This window comes from Thermobia domestica, chromosome 2 (genome assembly GCF_964235325.1).
Source record: "Thermobia domestica chromosome 2, izTheDome1.hap1.1, whole genome shotgun sequence".
NCBI classification, from domain to species: domain Eukaryota; kingdom Metazoa; phylum Arthropoda; class Insecta; order Zygentoma; family Lepismatidae; genus Thermobia; species Thermobia domestica.
In genome coordinates, this window is record NC_137455.1 from 246,417,898 (window position 1) to 246,441,727 (window position 23,830).

General features: G+C 37.1%; 1 protein-coding gene across 2 annotated transcripts in view; it reads left to right on the forward strand.

The window, feature by feature from the left end:
* The window catches only part of LOC145678425 (alpha-1-inhibitor 3-like), a 2,648,409-nt gene that overhangs the window by 2,417,031 nt on the left and 207,548 nt on the right, over positions 1–23,830 (forward strand). For both annotated transcript variants that reach the window (XM_081748543.1, XM_081748544.1), the window contains exon 25: positions 14,111–14,283. In XM_081748543.1, the coding sequence (XP_081604669.1) occupies positions 14,111–14,283 (173 nt within the window). The remainder of the gene's footprint in view (positions 1–14,110; positions 14,284–23,830) is intronic.

Genomic DNA, 23,830 nt, shown 5'->3' on the forward strand with positions numbered 1-23,830 from the left:
CTTCGAGCGAATTTAAATATTTATGCTGCATTAGAGTTTGGAAAATTGTATAATATTTTCGCTTCCTATCGTCTCGTCTCAGACTCAAACTCGTCTCAGGCATGAAAATAGATTAATACACATATATATATGTATATATTTCCTATGACATATATTTCTACAATCTGCTAAACATAAGCTTTCAGACGATATTGACAAGGGATACAACCAGTATATTTTATTAGGGATTAGGGATTAGATTTCTGACCTGTCGGCATCTATGGCCATCTACCCCGTCCCGTATGAGGATAACATCCCTCGGCGAGCACACTGTCCGCGGAAAGGGAAGAAAGGAAGCGACCTGCGACCTGTTTGTTAGGTACCATCCAGGCATTTCCCAAGTGTGAATGAGGGCAACTCAGGAAAAACCTCACACAAAATGGCTGACCTGAAAAAGCTGTTACACTTTTAGACCGGGTGCCCCCACCAGGAATCGAACCCGGGACTGCTCGCACCAAAGATGAGAGTGTTAGCGACTACGCCACGCGGGGCCAAAGCATATTTTATTATCACTGATATGTATCAAAATAAAAGTTTCCGAATTCCTACATTAATTTTGTGCAGACCAAGTGAATAGGATACGGGGATATTCTACAGTCCATCAGGATATTGTATTCAAATAGCTTCAACGCAAATTGCTACTTCATTTTGCGCTTATTATGCTGGGTTCAGAAACGACCCGCCACTGGTCCTATTAATAAATTATTCCACAAAGACTACTATTTGCATTATTTCCAAAAGTCAAGTACAGTACACTTTGTACTATCCGGCCTAGTTAAGAGGCAGAAAAAAAAAAGAGAAAAATCCGTAATAAAATGACAAATATTTTGTAAACAATCTACTAAACTTGTAACGCTTTCATAAAAACGCGACTGTGCCAAGAAGAAACAGTCATCGATCAAGGACATTTTCTAAAACAAGATACGATATATTTTTACTCTTTTAGGCCTAGTTAATTTTGATCGCGAGGCGCTAAGAATAATCCGTACTACTTACGGAAATACGTCAGTACTTCTGATTTACATTTTTCATGTTTCCTGCAACTAAATTAGACATTATTAAATTTATTTTAAAATGTGTACACTACTTTTATTCTTTTTGACTTTCTTTTTTTGTAATATCGTTTAAACGTATGTTACAATATTAACAAATATTTATAAATTAATTGTCCTCACTCACAAGGGAAGTATGAATGAGCTCATATCGAAACCTACCGTAAAATTTCACTCAGAGGTAGGAAGTCCCACTGAAAGACCACACACAAAAAGCAGCTGTGTTTTCGAAGTGGAATTAACCAAAATGGCAGATTGAAATGTCGCTTATCCATGTCGACAATTGCACAATACGTTCGGTACCACCCCTTGTAAACGGCCTGTTAATAATAAAAAGTCAATAACAACAATGTGGGTACGTACTATACCTAAGGGGAAGTCTTACGGTAAGGTGAACCTTGACAGCAGCCATCTTAAAATCCGCCATCTTGAATTCAGGTCAAGTTTTGTAAATAGGAATAGGGCAATATGATACATGATTTTGGGCTAGAATTTAAGCAGAAAAACATTGGTAGCAATAGTTTTACGATACGTGCATTTTGTAAAAAAGTTACAGGCATATTTATTGTGTATGTTTCCATGTGCACAACTCCCGAATGAAGCAGCTGTCCAAAAATAAGTTGTCGCTGTTGAAATGTAACTCCTACTTGTTAGTTCCACAATACATTTGAATGAGGAACGAAAGAAAAGCAGAAATGAGACAGATCAGAGAATAATTGCACATACAGCATTTAATATAACGATTTTGTTATCAGCGATTTTGGCTAAATTTTCGTATTATTTAGTCTATCTCCGCCCCTATTCAACCAATTTGGACCAAATTTGCAGACTAATCTCCTACTAGTGTATAACTTTGCTCAACAACATTTGGAACAAATTGCGAAAGAGGGTGTTTCCTATATTTTTGTATTTTACAAATGGTTGGACAGCTGCTTCATTCGGGAGTTGTTCACATGGAAACATACACAATAAATATACCTGTAACTTTTTACTAAATGCACGTATCTTAAAACTATTGCTACCATTGTTTTTCTCCTTAAATTCTAGCCCAAAATCATGTATTGCCTATTCCTATTTACAAAACTTGACCTGAATTCAAGATGGCGGATTTTAAGATGGCTGCTGTCAAGGTTCACAATACCGTACGACTTCCTCTTAGGTATAGTCTGTACCCACATTGTTGTTATTGACTTTTTATTATTAACAGGCCGTTTACAAGGGGTGGTACTGAACGTATTGTGCAATTGTTGACATGGGTACGAGACATTTCAATCTGTCATTTTGGTTAATTCCACTTCGAAAACGCAGCTGCTTTTTTGTGTATGGTCTTTCTGTGGGATTTCCTTCTTCTGAGTGAAATTTTACGGTAGGTTTCGATGTGAGCTCATTCATACTTCCCTTGTAAGTATTCATGTAATAGTAATAAAACGGAATGTGATGGTAAAAAGTGTTTTTTTTTTAATTATATGTGTGGAGCAAGAATCATAATACTAATCATAGTACTCCAATGTATCAGGCATTTTTGTTATCCGGCTTATCCTTTTGCAACATTAGACCAGATAGTCGATAGTCTACTGTATATACATTTACGACACACGAGATGAGAAATTTTCTAGGTGACGAAAAAGGCTTGCCTAGAATCGATTTAAGACGAGAGAAAACCGTTTGGGAATCAAGGCGAGACTTTTACAAAAAAAAAAAAAAAAAAAAAAAAAAAAAGACGAGGCAATAAAACTTTTTGACGTCTCGTCTCGTTTCGTGGGTAACACTAATGTGACAGTTTAAGAAAGTAAGTGCCATTCCTCTCCTGCTACTACCCCGTCGAATCTCCAAAAATCCGTTCCTAGTGGTACCTACTGTATGTCTTGTCCAAACTTCAAGTTTCTAGCTTACGTTGTTTGGCCTGAACGTTGATCAGTCAGTCAGACACTCACTCAGTCAGGACTTTTTTTTTTTCAAATATAGATATAGATGAATGCAGTCCGCTACTAAGGGGACGGAACGTGCCTCGGGCATGTGGTTGGAGGTGCGCCTAAAAGGGCAATAGATAGATAGATAAATGTACATATAAATTTGGGGGCGCCAAATTTCATGTTTCCCACGGGTGACATAATCCCTGTATGAATAATGAAAATATAATGTGTGTGAAGTTGACAAGCTACCTACGTCAGACCCCAATTTTGACTTTACACGTCGCTAGTGCTACGTTAGTGTTCGATAGTGACGCAAATCGTTACTACTCCACAGATAACGTGTTCCTTTTAAATAATGGGTATAAGTCTTCTAACTGCATTCCAACAGGCCAACGTCTAAGAATCATATCAACAATTAGGTTAACCGTTTGGCGAGGGTGTTGTTTTAACATAGAATGTGCAACTCACCTTTTCAGTAATCAACTTTATTGAGAATCCGAAGAAAGAAAGAAAAAATGTTGGACTTACCAACGTATATGTGTAAAGAACATATTTCAAAATTTTGGTTCGAATTCTGGTCTAATCCAAATTATCCAGAGAAATTATTTATGTTGCTCTCTTCAGATGTATCCTTTATCCAAATCGTATGACAAGGAGACTTCATACATCGCTATATTTTGTATGAACTATGTTCCGTATTTATTTCATTACTTTGTAACTTTCTCTAATGTTGACAAGGCTGCAAGTGTCAATCGAATAATTTAGTGTTTCACTCATGTCACCTTGTGACTAACGTACGTCCTGTCGGTATATATATCTTACTGGGTTCGATTAGCGACAAAAAAAAATTAGCATTAAACAAATACAAAAATCTACACGCAATGAGATACGATGATCTTTGATTCATAGACAATACCAAGCAACTAACGGTACTGAGTGTGGTTGAGTTTACTAGTTATTATCTGGCCAAAATCAGTGTTCCGTTAGATATACCGGTACTTCTTTTCATGCTCTGAATTGCAGACTTTGATATAACCGTTTTAAATTATTGTCTCTCTCTCTCTCTCTCTCTCTCCGTACCAGGCCTTTAAATCGAAAACGGTCCGAGACATGTACAAACTGAAAAACACATATCCCATTAGTTGCAAAGGACAACAAATCGAAGTAAAAAGTTTCATAACAGGGTCCCCCGCAGGGTCCCCAACGGGTCAAACTCAAAATTGTCAAGTGGAAAGAGGGGTCAAGTGGTATATCGCTTCAAAAATTTTGTAAAAAGAAAGAAGCTACAACATGTCCCGATTCTCTACGATCACCCTATGCAAAATCGCGGCGGGTCAAAATGTCATCAAAATGTGCATTGGAAACAATATGGCCAACCCCAAATTCTGAAACGGGCAGCCAAGTGACTCATTATTTCAGAAGTACAACATATCACGGTAACCAGTTCGAGATATCCAGGCAGGGTCCACCTCCAAATTAGCAGTTGTTTGATTGTGCTAGAGGGAAGACCCTAAACATTTTGAACAGCTATATTTCCTTGATAACATACGTTTTCCGGGTACAATACTACAGAGACTGTTCAGCCCTCTTTCGTGACACTACTGAAAAGTGTTGTCTTGTCTCGTCTCGTAGTCAACACTGGTAGCATACACAGTATGGAAATGGAAGCGTTATGGTGGACAGGTAAGCATATTATATTGAAACGTCTAACGTTGTTCTAAGAATTAATTTACCATCGCATAACGTACAAAGGATATATTATATTTACCTTGGAGACGGCTGCTGTCCGTTATGTAACAGATGTGCACTTCTCACAGCACGTTTTACATCACGTTTTACCGAAATTGTCGTCCATGTACAGCAAGACAACGGTCCAGACGGCGATAATAATTATTGCCCACAGCTTCAAGCTCTGCCTCTCCTATGCTTCGAAATGCGGTCATTATACTTTCTGGTATGTTCTGGTGTAGTTGGTCTATTCGTGTAAACAAGCTCCTTGAGTCGACCCCAGAAATAATAGTCCATGCACATAAGGTCTGGAGAGCGAGGAGGGAAAGGAGTATTGGACCCTCTTCCTATCCAACGGTGTGGAAATAAAGTATTTAATGCACCTCTGCATATACGAGCAGCATGTGCTGGACAACCATCCAATTGCATCCACACATTACGCCGCACATGAAGTGGGATATTTTCCAGCAGTTGCGGTAGATGTTCTGTCAAGAATTGATGGAACAGAGCCGACGTTAAATTTCCATCAATAAACCAGGGCCCAATTACATGTGTTCCAATGATACTACCCCACACATTGATGCTCCAACGTCTTTGTCGGTCGATCTGTAATGTCCAGTGCGGATTCTCCGCAGCCCAATAATGCGCATTGTGTAGATTGCCATGACCATCACTTGTAAATATTCCTTCGTCCGTCCACAGCACGTACATACTGAAAAACGTTGGGTATGTCCTCAATTTCTGACGGGACCAATTACAAAACTGGAGGCGCTTATTACAGTCGCATCTGTTAGCACCTGGCACAAGGAGATGTGATACGGGTGTCGTTTATGCTTCCACAGTATACGCAGTACACTTGTTTGACTAATTCCGCGATCGCATAAGGACGCACATATCTCTTGAGGATGCATAAGGACGTACTTCGACAGCAGCCAAAACATCAATAACGACATTGTTGTCATCTATAATTGGAGCATGTTTGTGACCCCCATATTGAGGAGGTATGCGCCCTGTTTGTTTCAGACGTTTTGCTAACCGTCGAAGTACATTATGGGAAATTGATTGTCGCTGAGGGAACCTTGCGTTATAAATTTGGGCTGCAGCTCTATAGTTTTGCCTACATTCCCCTAACACCATTAACATGTCAAATGCCTCCCCGTTCGTATATGGCATTGTTCCAATACAACGCTATCTTTAGCCGACACTGCACTAACACACGATATTAGGGTAGTACGTGCCACCTTCTACTATGAAATGGAAGCTTTCTGACACACACACACACACACACACACACACCTCAATTCGTAGCGTGTATTACTTTTACACAGCACAAATACTTCACTACAATTCGTACTAACGACCCTTCAGCAAAGCCTGCTCAACTTACTGTGGAACAAACTGTGTTCCAGCGTACCTCGCGTTCGTGCCTTTCAATTCAAGGTTGTCTGCGACTGTTTACTCGAAAGGCGTATGTTTTGTACAACAAACATAAACCAGCAAACAGCACAATCCAGTTGCAGTAATCGTTATCAAAGATGTGTATGTTTATTCATTTCGGTATTTCATTTGAAGTTATACGTTTCACGACATTAATGTCTCATGAATTTCACTTTTACACGACGCATAGGGAAGAAAAGGGTAGGTAAGGACAGGGCTGGAACCTTGCGTCAATCCCATTATTCGCCTGTTGTTATTGAGGAACACTGAGCTTAAGATAGGTATACAGACGAACCAGACTGTGATATCATTCAAACCTAGGTCGGGAATTGGGGGAAAAATGCATTCTCGAACGGAAATAACACAATAACGCGGAGAGGGACGCAACGTGACACTTGAGGATTGGCAAGATTTATACGTCATTGGATAGCACGCGGCAAGTCCAGAATACAGATCTATTTATACCACCGTTTTGGGTTCTGGGCTGAATGCGGGCAAATGGTGCAAAACAACATGTCCCAGGGGAATGTTCCGTATAATTGCTGTACCCTGGAGAGTTATGGTGTGCATCATGGAAACAAATCATCGCGTAGTGCACACAGCCGAAATATTTCGTCCGTTTCACTAGCCAGTCGGGAGGATATAGTGTTCAATTTCCTTGATCCCATAGTGTCGGAGGTCTGGGAGGGAAGATGCCACCCTAAGAGCAACATCACAACTACCGACAAAGGGCTTTCAAACACACAACCTGTGAGGACACCAAGGTCAAAATCTGGGAAGAGCCCCAAACCTCTTACAAAACAGATGCACGAAACATTGGTAGAGCATGCTTGCCTTGTTCCACATCTCGAAGAATTCTGTGCAAGCAAAGTGAAAACAGTTATTTTCACCCGATCGACTAGTGTCATTGACTCAATATTTCGGCTGTGTGCACCACTCGCTGATGTGTTTTTATGATGAACACCACAACTCTCCAGGGCTACCGGGCACTGTCCAGCAATTTTACCTCCAATTCCACTGGAATATGTGCTTTTTCACATTCATTTCAATGCAACTTTTGATGACATTTTGACCCGCCGCCATGTTGCATAGGGTGATCGTAGCGAATCGGGACTTGTTGTAGCTTCTTTCTTTTTACAAGACTTTCAAGCAATATACAACTTGATCCCTCTTTCCATTTGACAATTTTGGGTTGGACCCCGTCCGGGACCCTCCGGGGGACCCTGGGGCGAAACTTTTTACTTCGATCTGTTGTCCTTTGAACATCATGTGACACTTATTTTTCAGTTTTTCCGTCTGGCTGCCCGTTTCAGATTTTTAGGGGTGGCCATATTGTTTTCAATGCACATTTTGATGACCTTTTGACCCGCCGCCATTTTGCATAGGGTGATCGTAGAGAATCGGGACTTGTTGTAGTTTCTTTCTTTTTACAAAAGCTTTCAAGCGATATACCACTTGACCCCTCTTTCCAGTTGACAATTTTGACTTGGAACACGTCGGGGACCCTGGGACGAAACTTTTTACTTCGATCTGTAGTCCTTTGCAACTAATGGGATATGTGTTTTTCAGTTTGTACATATCTCGAACCGTTTTCGATTTAAAGGCCTGGTACGGACTAACGGAATCACCCGATATATATATATATATATATATATATATATATATATATATATATATATATATATATATATATATATATATATATATATATAATTGTAAACTTGAAACTTCTGAGTAATTCTGAGAATCATCGCTCTTTCTTTAAATAATGTATGAGATTGTTATACTGCTCGTTGCTTAAAATGTTGCACTAAGAAGGATACATCCAGAGAAGTCCAAATTTTCAGAATGTGTAGAGCAGAGAAGGATAAATATGTTTGGTCGATGGCTGCACAGCTTCATACCTGTGAACTCCTCCAGCTACAGTTGATGAGCTGTGGCATTGGATCGTAAGACGCATGGCTTACCATACCAGAAGAGATCCTCTCAATGTCTCGCTGTGTTACAGTCATTCTGGCATGCCGCAAGCTGGATTCCAGTAACGAAGTTACATGGGGGCAACCTTGTATTCAGTGATCCATTCAAGCTTGACACAAGCGTTTTACAAGTCAAGTCAATAGCTAATGAACGGCCAGTGATGCTGTGACGCTCTGCGAAGGATCGAAAGCAACGCTTGCAAGTACAACAAAAGACAGATTGTATGAAAGCGTGCGTTTCAAGCACAAGCGTAGAAAGCCGAAAATCAAGCACATGCCAATTGGCCGAAAGCTTTCTTGCTACTAGGGTACAGTCCTTCGTGAAACTGCATTGGAACAAAGACTGTTATATATATATATATATTGGCATTTTCCGAAAAATAAACACACTGCTGAACAAGACTGCATTTATTTAATATAAAAACACATTTACACGTGACGTTTCGATCTTCTAGCCAAGATCCTCATCAGAGTGTACGTCTGATGAGGATCTTGGCTAGAAGATCGAAACGTCACACTAAATGTGTTTTTATATTAAATAAGTGCAGTCTTGTTCAGCAGTGTGTTTATTTTTCTGATTTTATTCGCAAGACGTATTACTATGATTGTGTGTCAGTTTGGCATTTTCCATATCACCAGTATATTACAAAATTTCGTATATACTATACTAGATAGGTTTCAAAAGATTCGCTTCACAAAATAAGTTTCACTACAACCACTAGGTCCAGCGGTAAATGAATGTTTATACTGTGAATTCATAATAAATGCTTAAACCTTATTTCGTGTTACATCTATATTTAAATAGTTCCACGTTTAACTGTTATTCTTATCCGGTTTGAAGCTAGATTGTTAGCCATTAAAGTTAACCGGTAGAAAACGAAATAAACGGTTTTAAATATTTGTGGGGCGTGATTTTCTTTAATAAAAACTTAGCTAACAATAAGAATTTGTATTTTCCTTAATTTTTCTTTGATAAAGTTTTGATAAAAATTTAGTTCGAAAGTGTTTGTTTCTTAAAAAAATAATTTGAAAGTGTTTGCTTGCTCGAACACTTTTTGCTGATAATTTTTTTAGTTCGAAAATTTTTGCTAACTCTTAAGTTTCACAATTTTTGGTTGATTTAACTTAGCAATTTAGTTTTACAAAAATTTTTGTTTGAAAAAAATATAATTTTTGTTAATTTAGCTTGAAAATTTTCTTTGATGATATTTTAATTTGAAAATATTTTCAGCTGCAAAAAATTAGATTTAAGAATAAGTCGTAACAGTTTCAGTAACTTTACATTATCTTCATCAGAGTTAATGTCTGTTGAGGATAACGTTGAGTTATTGAAACTGTTACGACTTATTTTTAACTTTAATAAATAAGTGTATGCTGTGGTTAGAAAAGTATTCATTCTTTCAACTTCAAAAGTATTCAACTTCTATTTCTAACACAATAACGCAGACTAAGAATAACGTTACACGGTGGAACCAGAGGAGCATCAATTCTCATTCGTTATTTTCAACACATAACCCCTTGAAACTACAGAACGAACATCATCCCCACATGACAGAGAGCACCATAAGACCTTAAACACGCGTTTTCTTGGCAAAGAAACCACATGGGTAAGTACCTTGCTTATATTCTTATCAAACAGAGTAAAGTACTTATCCATAGGATTATAAACACGTAATCTTAACATATAATAATGAAACGGTGGCTCACCCTTAGACTTATCCAAGGGAACTAGAGGTATACATACTTGGTGTGTAAGATTACCACGTGCCCTGACTCATGTGACCCCCAGCAGCCAATAAGAGAGATGATCCCCTGTGTGTGTGTGTGTGTGTTGGGAGAGAGAGAGAGAGTATACTTTTACATCGGGAAACATCCAATCTTAAATGATAAGAGATACAAGATAGTGGACTCTCACATTTATGCAAAAGGAACCAGAGGGGTACGTATCTAGTCCTAGGTGCCCATCTGGCTCATTAAAAGAACCTGATACAGGACCTTAAGCACATACCTTGGAACATGAGGGATGCACCGTTGGCCCATCCTACTCATCCAAGGGAACTTGGTTCAACGCACTCATCAAAGAGAGTGAGGTACCTCTCCATAGGACTATAAACTCCCATCTTAGAGAACAAATAACGCCAAACACCTTAAAGTTTTGAATTATTGGCAATGTTTTAACCCTCGAAGGGAACGACTGACACTCATTCAAAGGAAGCACAGGGTACGTAGCTGGTCTTAAAACATCCATACGAAAAAGTAATGTACCCCATCCAGAGGACAAAAAATATACACATAGAGGTATAGGAATAGAAGCATCCCTCTTACAATATAAGGAGTAGTGAGTTGGCTCATCCCACCTATCAAAGAGAACAAAGTGAACTACAGTTGCTTATGTAATAACGGATTTCTATGAGCGAGAGCAAGATGCCCCTCCATATTACCATAAACATTCATCACAGAGGACAAATAACGTCAAAAAACATGACAATTTCAATTTTGGGGAATGTTTTTCACATCCAACCGAACGAGTTAGAATTCCCAGATACTCAAAGGCGTCTTTAGAACTCATAGATCCCTCTAAAATGTTTGGTTCAATGACGTTTCCAAACTTAATGGGGTGGGCCAATGAACTACTCCCAAACCTTTGGAATAAGGGATAATCTTTTTTAAAATGGAGATGTTGTTACCCATATGACAAAATATCACGTAAGCTGGTTCAAATGATTTCAAAGAGCCAATCAAGCTAGTTACGTGGGCGTACTTCTTACTACTCCTTCAAGTCAGTATTTAAATTCCTATTTCTCTATCCTACTGACCATATTTAAACAACGTGCTGATAATAAGACTTTTAAAGTTTCCACTTACAATATAATGAAAATTCCATAGATCCCAAAACAATGTAAATCTGTAGTCCGCACTTGAGGCTAGAGATTCCGCCCATACAATTCCAGCTATAGGGGTTAATAAGATATAAAAGAGTACAAACTCAGCTTGAGATATCTAATAGTACTATGTCAAATCTTGAAGAACCGCTAGCAATGAACGGTTTGCAGTAAAAAGTAATATTAAATGATACTCATGAAACGTAGGTATTGTGTGGTAGGCAAAATGTCGACAAACGGGACATCAAGAAGGAATTAAAAGTATTGTGATGGAACGATAGACAAAAATACTAATAACATAAAAGGGCACACGAGGAGAAATACAGCGCAGGTTTTTCCATGCTTCTACTGCACATAATAACATGGATACGAACATGGGAATAGTTGCAAATAAAAAGACAAATTACCCACTTGACCTCCAGTATTGCGATGCGCATGAGCGTCAGAACTCATGGGAAGAAAGGAAGAAACACGAACATACGACGTTCGAGAGGAAAGAAAGAAATATGAGACATCATCAGCACCATTTATTTGACAGTGTACAGAACGTAATGACAATGAGCACGACAATATGTCGAACAACCATAGAGACTGATATGCGCAATGAACGTAAACATAGACTCAAAGTGTATGTTAAAAATGGTGGCCGTCCGCTGCGATGCCATCATAGAAGCTCACACGCAAATATCGTTCCTCAGAATGTAGCATGGTGTATGAAATTATCTTAGGCTGCAATAATGCATTGTTGCATATCCTCTTTTAAGTTTGGCACATGTCAGGAGACACTGTCCTTCAAGTTCCCCCACAGAAGAAAGTTACAAATCCCGAGAACGAGCAGGCTAGGCCCTCTCAATTCTATCCACCGATTGGAAAACATATTATTCAAACAGTAATACGTCATGCATTGTGAGCTGGACACCCGTCATGTTGACACTATTTCCCTCCTTGTCTGAAGTGGTATGTTCTTTAATAGTGTTGGCACTTCATTTTCTAGGAAGTATATGTATCGATCAACATTCAGTGTCCATGTATGGAATAAGGCCAGAGGAAATGTTCACCCACTATTCCACACCAAACGTTAACATTCCATGCTTGCTGGCGTTCCACCTGGTGAAGCTGTTGTGAATTTGTTAAAGATCAATAGTGCATGTTCCTTAGGTTAACATTTACATGACTGGTAAAGGTTACTTGGCCGGTGAATAGGATAAGCGACAAATCTGGAGCATCTTCTCTTAACACCCATGTGCAAAATCGGACACCGTTCACAATATTACATCCATGTAGTTCCTGAAGGTTGAAGGTATGATATGGATAAAACTTATGTGTATGCAGATTGTTTAATACACTTTGCTGACTCATATCACCATCCCTGGCAATATCACAGGAGCTAATGTGTGGATTCATAGCAACAAGGACTAGAACATTTGTTGCACCCATCTCACCTGTAATTGGCTGGTCCTGCATACGTTGTCGTAGTGTTGCACTTCCGGAGTCCCTTAATTTCACAAAGTGTTTATCAAAAAGTCGCGATGGCAACAGTCTATCCGGGTAGTTCTCTGCGTATAGACGGCAGGCTTCTGTGCCATTCTTCGTGCACCCTCCATAGATCAGGATCATGTCGGCTTTTTCTGCGTTTGTAAACACCATCGTCTTCACATTTATAAGTACGACTACCTGCTATAAACTAGCACGATCTCGTGGCTCGGCAATCACAACTTGCTCCTCGTCAAGGACTGCTCTGTCAGAAACCTCAGGTATACGTACCGAAGTACTGGCAGCCAATGGATCACGTGTCTTTCTGTTTACAACCATTTTCACGGTTATAACAGTAGAAACATGAGAAGCCGGCGTTGTATTTCTCGTCGTGTGCCCTTTCATGTTATTCATGCTTTCGTCTAACGTTCCATTACTAGAAATGCACTTCGTTCCTGATGACCTATTTGTTGAAATTTTTACTACCTATTTGTTGATATTTTAGGTAAGTGTACTATATTTCAAAATTAATTTCAAGCTGATCGAAGGTGTGGATCTGTGGGGACATAAAAAGAAACAAACATTTAATATATAAACTTATTCTCACTTGCTATTATATAATAGCAAGTTGCTAATTCCTTATCTTTCTGAGTGATAGAAATTTCAAATATGTTTCATGGATTTACGTAAAGTGAAGTTTCAAAGTATTAAAAGCTGTATGAGACATAAATATTGTGTTGCAGTATACTTGAAACTTGCTTTATTAACTTCAAATGGCGGTATAAGTTTACTGCCTAAACATTAATTTCTTACTTATTTGTACATATAAAGTACCAGTGTACAAATTATTCCATTGTACCATGTTTTAACAACAATTCTTCTGCTCAAGCTCTTAGCTTACTGCATACTATGGTAGAAATAGTTATCATTAGAGACCGACGCATCAAAATAGGTGCGACTCCAAAGAATATGTCTTATTTTTGAGCAGCATCGATTATTAAAATGGATTGGTTTTAGTAACTGAACCATATATGCATAAAATACATGTAATTGGGTCATTACGTAGCCAGACATGTGGGTACACAAATGTTATTTTTCGACTCTAAACCGGTATTACCACGGCCCTTGTCTTATTTTGTAATAAGAAAATAAAACAAAACAGTTTTAAATTGCAATTAAATCGTCATAATAGATTAAAATCGTCAACTTGGTTGCATAGTTTAGCACTCGATAGTGCAGGTAATGACAGTTTTATTAACGTCAGGCAGGAAAGACATTTGCATGTTATTATTAGGATAGTTTCGACAGTGGAAAGTAGTAAACAAAACTAAAATTCAATTTTTCTGTTTCGAGTTTACTTATTGTTTAGAAAAACAACATTGAATAGTAAAAAATTTATGCATACTGTCTATTTGTAATTTCTCTAAAAAAGCGTACAAATGCTATTTCTTACTAATAACGTAATTTAGAGGTTAATAAATTAAAGTTTTGCAACCTTTTGATTCATTGTGAATTTATCTAATTTGTATCTAGCATAATAATTTATAATAATTACGATATACTTATTTTCATGATGTATGCATTAATTATGTTTGTTTTCTTTATAATAGATTTGAAGAGATGGGAAGAAGACAGAAATTTTATTAATTTATATTTTGAGAAGCTCTTCAGTAAACGAATTTGCATAGCATTCCTCGTTACACAGAATTCCAAAGTAGAAAATCCTAAACCAGCTCAAGTTAAGCTATTTGACTATTACCAGCCCGAATTATCAATTTCAACAGTAAGTATACATGTTGATAGTGTTATAAACAGGTTGTTTCGAAAAAAAAACTTATAATATTGTATAATTCTCTCTATTTATGTAGAGTAGAACAATTATCGTACAGGGGAGATTGGACTTTCCCATCACCTTTTATTATAAAAGATCTTCTTGAGTACAAAAGTATATTACAATAGGTAGTTTTCTCTAATATATAGGTAAAGTAAGGAGCCCAATGACCAGGCGTCTTAGGGCTTTTCTAGGTGACGTTACTCTCTTTGATCAGGCGTCGTGAAAGAGAAAAGGAACCTAATGACCAGGCGTCGTAGGGCTTTTAGAAAAGGTATCTCTACCAAGCGTCCAATTGACCAAGCGTCGTGAGAGGGTAAGGTGTTTCCAATGGCCAAGCGCCTTAGGGCTTTGGTGGTTTGATCAACCTGGAGAGATCGATGATTCTGCTATCGACTTGCTAGCAGAAAGAAAATTTTTGCAACTTTGGTACTTTTATTTTTACTGAACTGTAACTTTTATCCGCAGTTAGTAACTATGCTTCTCCTTCTTCAGTTGCTTGGATTTGCAAATGTAGTGGTAATTACGCAGCATGATGGAGTATGTTCTTCCTTTTCCCAGCATGCATTCGGCGATGCTCGCTTCTCAACATGCAGGGAGAGAGCACTGTTGTAATTGGCTGTGATTCTTCGTTTGTACTCTTTCCAGCCAATCACGTAATGCGTAAGGCATGCCTGCCATTTTTCTTTGTCTGTGAGCCCGCTTAGTGTATACAGAAGAGAGAGAGTGAGAGAGGAGGACATACAGAATTATAGGGTTTTAGTAACTGCTCGTCAGAAGAAATTTAAAAGGACAATCTTTCAGGTAATATGTGTTAAGTGATGTCGTCCTGATATTAATAAACCTAGCGGTTATTACTGAGTAATGTACTTCAATCCCTGGGAACGTTAATGAAACAATTATATGAAGCTGTGAGCTCTTTCCACCTGTCAGTGTATGAGCAAGCCGGACTCATCCATGTTTTCAATCGTCGGTGTTTGTTAATGTCCTAAGCTATGACATATCCATTTATTTGAAATCAAAGCAACAGAGTTAGCAGTGTATTTAAGTTGTTTCCATCTCCTGGTATAATTCTCATGTTGATCATCAATGAAATAAATAAGAAATCATCTTTTAAGGGATCACATGGAGTCAGTTCGTGTTGTGGCGCAGTGTAGCTATTGTAAATGTTTAAAAACAAGTTTAATGTAATCAATTTGTGCCCAAGCAATTGTACTATACATATTTGATCGAAATACATGGTATGTTTCAAACGTTTATCAGGGTTAGCATACAAGTATAAATTTTGCAAAAGTATTTCTATTTTTTTAATTATTTTTATTTTATTTTTTTCTTATCTACTGCCACATAACTCCGATGCTGATACTTTATTCACCTACATAACCTTGACTCATTTTACCTTCAGGAAATAGAAATTAGTTGTTAATCTGAGAGAAAAGATCGTCATGTCCGGAAATGATTAAAAAACGTATCATAAGCTGTAAAACAATAGATAGATTTTCTTAAAAGCATAGTATGTACGGATTTCCATATTAAGATTTAATAATCCAACCAATTTGAACACTACTATGGGCATAATTGGTGAGAATCAAAGACAATATATACCAAAATGAAAGTTATCGTGAAAGGGAAACACTATGACAAGAAAGACGCATACTGAAACGTATTTTCCCTTCATATTGAATACTGCAAAATTCATTTCGCTCTCTTCTAGTGATAAGCAAATGCAAGACCAAAACCAAGACAGGGGGGTCTTGGTCTTGGTCTTGGTATTGCGTATCCAGTCTTGGTCTTGGTCTTGCAATGGAACCCTTGGTCTTGGTCTTGGTCTTGCACACCCAGTCTTGGTCTTGATCTTGGTCTTGCTTGCAAGAGTCTTGCTTTTAAGAAATCTTTTGCTTTTCATAGGTAAATTTTACTCTGGATATAAGGGATGGTAAATTCTACAATGCGCAAATAGTAACGGAAATACAATGTATATTTCTAAATGTAATATAATTTACCTTCGTGTAAGTATGATGATAATGTACAACATAGATGATGACCTTTATTTGTTTTAATGGGTGCTCACGCCTCAGTACTTATAAGATAAATCACAACGTTTCGTAATCTGTTTACAGTTTTTAACAGATGCAAGACTGCATGGTTCCCAAACTGGGGAGGCTACCCCTGAGTCGCATGAAAGAAAATCAAGACGACACAGATTATTGAAATACTATAAATTACAAAATTAATTTTACACTCTAAAGGCGTCGGACTTTTCTTTTCAACCACGATTAAGTAATCCATGTATTAAACAAACTTCCAATTAAATATTCAGATTTTGTTTTACTGATTCCAATATGTACTCTATGGGGCAGAAACATGGACATTACGCAAAATCAATGAAAAAATTGCAGGCTTTCGAAACTGGGCATGGAGAAAAAAGGAGAGAATTAGCTGTGTTGAATGGAAAACGAGTGAGAAGCTGTTAGAAATATTAGCAGTAGGTGAAAAAAGAAAAATTTTAGATATTGTTAAGAGGAGGAAGAGGAACTGGTTGGGATATTGGCTGAGGAGGAAGTATATTATGTAGGGTGCTAGAGGGTATGGTGCAAGGAAAGAGAGGGAGGGAGCGAAGGAGACTGTAGTTGAAGGAAGGTATTAAAACAGAAAATTGTCGTCAAGACGAAGAGACTAGCTGAGGACCACCGTACATCGAAGTTTCTCAGTTGCAGCAAGTAACCTGCCAATAATGGCAATGATGATTATATGTTTAGCTATGATGATGATTATATGTTTAGCTATGATGATGATTATATGTTTAGCTATGATGATGATTATATGTTTAGCAATACTGACCAAAAAAAGAGACAAAAATTAAAATAATAGTTGTTATAAACAAAACTCTTAATATTTTAGAGTAATTTGAATGAAAACTGAAAGCGAGTCAACCGTCTATGTATTGGGTATGTACAATACTTAATTTATATAAATACTTTTGACCTATATTAGAAATACAAAATAATGACATCAAACTCCAAGTTATTTGAAGTCTCGCTTGTGAATATGGATTACTAGCATCAATTACCCACTTCGTTGAGTTAAATTAAAAAAAGAAAATAATAATATATTTCGTTATTCAGTCACTTTTTACTATTACTAAAGCGCTCTCTCATACCGGTCGTTTTCTATGATTTTTATGTCTCTCTCCTCCTCCTCACCCAGTTTCGAAGCTGAATTTGGATTTAAGCGGCATCAGAAATGTCATTGTTCATCTCAGAGACCCCGAAAACTATGAATTCGGCATTAATATCGGTCATTTTCAATAAATTAATATATCTCCTCTTCCCCCATGTTGCGAAGCACGGCATCGGAAGTGTCACTGTTCATCTCAATGACCTCGAAAATAGTTATGAGCAAATGAAAGACCAAGACCAAGACCGGGGTGGTCTTGGTCTTGAACTTGGTCTTGCACATCCAGTCTTGGTCTTGGTCTTGCACATCCAGTCTTGGTCTTGGTCTTGCACACCCAGTCTTGGTCTTGTATGCAAGAGTCTTGCAAGTCTTGCATTTAAGAAATCTCAAGCTTTTCATAGGTAAATTTTACTATGGATATAAGGGATAGTAAACTCTACAATGCACCAATACTAGCGGAAATACAATGCATGTTTCTAAATGTAATATAGTTTAACTTTGTGCAAGTACCATGATAATGTACAACATAGGTGATGACCTTTCCTTTTTTAATGGGTGCCCACGCTTCGCTATTTGTAAGATATGCCTAAATTACAATGTTTCGTAATCTGTTTATTTTTTTAACAGATCCAACACTCCACTGGTTCCCAAACTGGGGAGGCTACCCCGGAGACGCATGAAAGAAAATCAAGACGGCACAGATTATCTATTGAAATACCATGAATTGCAAAATTATTTTTACACTCTAAAGGCGTCAGATTTTTCTTTTCAACCACAATTAGCTAACCCTTGTATTAATCAAACTTCCAATTAAATATTTAAATTTTGTTTTACTGATTCCAATATGTATTCTATGGGGCAGAAACATTGACATTACCCAAAAGTGGTGAAAAAAATTTCAGGCTTTCGATACGTGGGGATGGAGGAAAAAAGAGAATTAGCTGTATTGAACGGATAACGAATGAGAAGGTGTTTTAAAAAATTAGCAGTAGCAAAAAAAGAAAAAAAATAGATATTGTTAAGAGGAGGAAGAGGAACTGGTTAGGATATTGGCTGAGGAGGAACTGTATTATGAGGAACGTGCCGGAGGGTATTGTGGAAGGAAAGAGAGGGAGGGAGCGAAGGAGACTAGTTGAAGAAAGGTATTAAAACAGAAAATTACTACGTCAAGACGAAGAGACTAACTGAGGAACACCGAACGTCGAAGCTTCTCAGTTGCAGCAAGTAACCTGCCAATAATGGCAGAATAGCTAGTATGAAGATGCCTTATATTTAGCAAGATATATTTAGTAATATTGACTAAAAAAGAGAGAGAAAATAAAAATAATAATTATTATAATCAAACCTCTTAATATTTTAGAATAATTTGAGTGAAAACTGAAAACGATTCAACTGCCTATGTCTTTTCTGTAAACCCAATCTATATAAATACTTTTGACCTGTATTGGAAATACAAAATAATGGCATCAAACTCCAAGTTATTCGAAGTCTCACTTGTGAATATGGATTACTAGCATCAATTACCTACTTCGTTGGGTTAAACTTCGTTGGGTTAAAGAAATAATAATAATATATTTCGTTATTCAGTTGCTTTTTACTATTAGTAAAGCGCTCTCTGATATCGGTCATTTTCGGTTATTTTTATATTTCTCTCCCCTCCTCCTCCCCAAGTTGCAGGGCTGATTTTGAATTTAAACGGCATCGAAAGTATCACTGTTCGTCTCAGAGACCACAAAAACTAAGGATTCTGCACTACTATCGGTCATTTTCAATAAACTTATATATCTTCTCCTCCCCCGTGTTGCGAGGTACGACATTGGAAAGTGTCATTGTTTCAATGACCTCGAAAACCATGAGTTCGACACTAATATTTGTCATTTTCTATCGTTTATATATATATATATATATATATATATATATATATATATATATATATATATATATATATATATATATATATATCTTCTCTTCCCTCCGCCAAGCTACGGGGCAGAACTTGGATTTAAATTGCATCGGAAGTGTCGCTGTTTATCTCAGCGACCCCTAAAACTATAGACTCCATTTTAATATCGGTCATTTTCGATCATTTTTAAATATCTTTCATTTCGCCTCCCCTAAACTGCACCGTCAAAGTGATATGACAGAAACCACCTCAGACCCGATCCTAATTTATGTTGAAAATGAGATCGAGGTCGGTCGATTGGTTCAAGAGTTATGAAAATTTATTTATTTTTGTACATTTTCCATCCCCACCTCCTACCTCAAGGTCCACCAAAAAAGTTCTACCGTCAAAGTGATTTGATAAAAAGAAAAAAACACTCCAAGTCAGAACCTCATTATGTTTGAAAATTTGATCAAGATCGATAGGGTGTTTCAAAAGTTATTAAGTTTTAGTTATTGTATATATATATCCCTCCTTTCCTCCTCCCCTAGGTTCTACCATCAAAGTGAAACAAACTCTAAAATTTTCCCCCAGAACCGAACCTTATACATGTTAAAAATTTGATTGAGATAGGTTCAAGAGTTATTAAGTCACAAACTTAGTCATTTTTATTTTTATTTATATTGATTTTTGTACATCTCCCCCTCCACCTCCTCCCTCACATTGCTCCGTCAAAATGAACTGACAGATAACATTCCAGGCTTGAACCTCATCTATGTTAAAAATTTGATCGAGATTGGTCGTTTGGTTCAAAAGTTATTAAGTTTTATTTATTATTTTATATCTTCCCCTTTTCCCTCCCCTAAGCCCTACCGTCAAAATTAAATAATGAAAACACTCCCAGCTCCAAACCTCATCTATGTTGATAATTTGATCAAGATCGGTTGGCTGGTTCAAGAGAGTAGGAGTCACAAAAATAGTCACTTTCAATTTTATAATATAAATTTATTGTTGTAGTATAATGTTATATTGTTCAATCCTCGATGTGTCATACCTAAGGAGGCTAGAAGTTATATTAATAAACAATTATTTAATTAATAAGCATCCATTCATGAAATCAAACTTGCGGTCACATGCACTAAGTTTTTGTCGATGCCATGAAAATGTTATTTCGATATTAGTTTTAAGAGCACGCATTGAACATTTCCAACGGATGCTTGAGTCTCGGAAACAAGGCCATATCCATGTAGTCGACACTTATGGTGTACGGTATTGCCGATGTTCAATACTACATTTCTCTTTAGTTTTGGAAGAAGAACACCACTAATACGCTTTGAAATGATATGAAGTATCTAGTTTAACGTCTCACGATTGTACACCAAGGCTAAGGGAGACAGTGATGATAAGAAATGATTGAAATAGTGGAATAAAGAAAGTAGGAGGAAACGAAAAAAATACCGAGAAAACACACGGTCCACCAAAAAAGCTCACATGGTGCGAGATGACACCTGTGTGGCTTGAAAACGAGTAATATCTACAGAAAACGAGAACAACCAATTCAGAAAACGACATACTGTTGCTATAAGCTACAGGGGCAGATTGACTCACATGGATTGCATAAACTACTGGGAACACATTCACTCCAGCAGCATTTTTAGTGAAGCCAAGAAATTCATCTCCTTTTTTACCTTATATAAAAAAAATCAAGTAGTGCCGGTACTTGTGCAAGACTCTTGTGCAAGAGTCTTGGTCTTGGTCTTGCAGGTATGGTCTTGGTCTTGCATCGGCATTCATTACTACCGAAAACCATGTGTTCGACATTGATAATGGTCATTTTCCATAATTTATATATATATATCCTTCCTCCCCCTCCACTAAGTTGAAGTGCTGAATTTGCATTAAAACGTGATCGGAATATCACTGTTCACCTTAGCAACACCGAAAACTATGGATTCGACACAAATATTTGGTCATTTTTTACCATTTTTATGTATCTCCCCTCTCCCAAGTTAGAAGTAGAAGGAAACGGAAGTAGAAGGAAACGGAAAAACTGCGAGAAAATCCACGCGCACGGTGTTTATCTACCAAAAAAGCTCACGTGTCAAAAGATGACACCTGTGTGGATTGAAAACGAGCAATATCTACAGAAAACGCGAACAACCATATTGGAAAACGACATACTGTAGCTATATGCCACAAGGGCAGATCGACTCACACGAATTGCATAAACTAATTGGTACACGTTCACTCCAGCAGCATTTTCACTGAAGCCAAGAAATTCAGGTAAAAGATGTAATGATTTTTCGCCTTCTTTTTTACATTCTATAAAAAAATCAAGCTGGTACTTGTGGAAGACTCTTGGTCTTGGTCTTGGTTTTGCACCTCTTGGTCTTGGTCTTGCATCGGGATTCCTGGTCTTGGTCTTGGTCTTGCATGCAAGACTCTTGCAAAAATTGCAAGACCAAGACTCTTGCGTTCATCACTACTCTCTTCAATAATTTTTAGTATATAATTCAATTGTAGAGATTTCACCAACATACAGTATAGATATATATATTAGGGTGGTCCTTATTTATATGGGGAAAAATAAATATAGCAGTTTCCTTAGACGAACCCCCTAAAATAGTTCCATATGGAACCAAATTAAGCCAGGAGAAAAGTTAGATCCATTGAATAATTTTAAATAGTGCCCCAAGTGACCTAAAATTTTAAATGCGTTTACAGTATACAGTATATTGGGAAAATCTGGAATAATCAATTGTATTTAGAAACGGCGTAAGGGAGTGGGAGGATACCTTGAATAATCGAACTAGAGGAAGAGACCAATCTAATTTTGTATATCATTATCATGGCGGCTATCTTGGAGTTCGCCATCTTGAATTCAGGTCAAAATTTTAAATAGGAAGAGGGTCATGTGATAATATCGTTTTGAGGTAACATTTTACCAGAAGCACTAATCTGGTAAAATTTTCAAGTTACCTATAATCATATAAGAGTTTATTACTTGTGAAAAACAAAATGCTTGGATTTAATGTTATTTTATTGTATTTACAGCCCATAGATTTGTAAGACTCTGGAAGTCTTTAACATAAACTGGAACAAACTGGTAGAGAAAGTTCAATCTTTGTTTCGCTATGAACTACAAATAAGTTTTTTATCAAGATGATTCAAAGACCATTATGGGGAAATCCCTTATTTATGTATTAGCTTTATGGTAAGTTTTCAATCTTATTTGCTACACAGTTCACTTTTGTCACATCTAGGAAAAGATTGTTTGTGAGCCTTCACTATCTGCAAAAGAAACTGTTTCTGCTCCTCATTTTTCGCAAGAACGTTGTAATATTCTGTTAATTTCACTCCCCTTTCTGATGCATCGTTTGTTACGTGGTTGGATTTAACTATTATCTTTCGTTGAAGAAAGTAATTTGTGATTTGAGCATGAAATCAGATCACACTCAACAAACTTCTCGAGGAAAATTTGTGTGTTTGTTGTAATAAAGTCACTGATTTCTCTTTTCACAATAATTTTTATGGTGTCACCTTTTGCATCAGACCTCTTTGCTGCTGCACAGTTTCTCTCTTCAGTTTTAATTTTTTCAACCGTTTATTTGTTTTTCCATTATGCTAACTTCATCATCAAGGAACCCCAACTCTACGTGTTCCTTCGTCAAGTACCAGAGATGGAAAGAAAATTTAGAAAGAGTCACTTCAGATAATTCGGCATCTCTTTGTCTATAACTGTAGAAACCTTTAAACAATTGCAGGTCTTGTAATGGTGAATGGGATGCTTGATCACATTTAAACCAAGCTTGAATATATAGTCGTATCAGAAAAATACATACTCTCCGAAGACTTGTTTCTATTTGCTTCGTTAAATAAAACTGTTGGCGAAAGAGAAATATTTTTAAACAGTAGGTTGCTTTCTCCATCTTGCTTGCATGGTGAATTGCTCCAGGCAAACGAAAGAAAACTGCTCAACCACCCAAGAATATGATGGTCAATTCTAAAAATTCCCTGTTGTGTTGTGAAGACCTGGAAAAAACGGGAAATTTTGGGTAAAAAAACAGTTTTTATCGTTTTTTTCCGAGCTTGGAAAAAAAGGGAAAATTTGGGAAAAATTGAAATTTTCGAATATTTTACTACATTATGCCTTTAAAATAAAAAAAAGTATTTTATATTTACTAGTTTACAGTTAGGATCATTGAGTTCTTATGTTTCTTGTATTAGAATAGGGAAAATTTGTGTCAACGAATATATGTAGACAACTCCTTTAATTTTAGGACCGTGATAGAATGGAGTTATGGCTACAACAGATACTAAAATAAAATTAAGATAGATGCATTTAAATTATCTTAAGAAATCTTATGAAGTTCCCGCTTTATGGCAGGGAAGTGTTAAAATAACGGAGCCAGAATCATTTTAGTTAATACCGTTACGTCA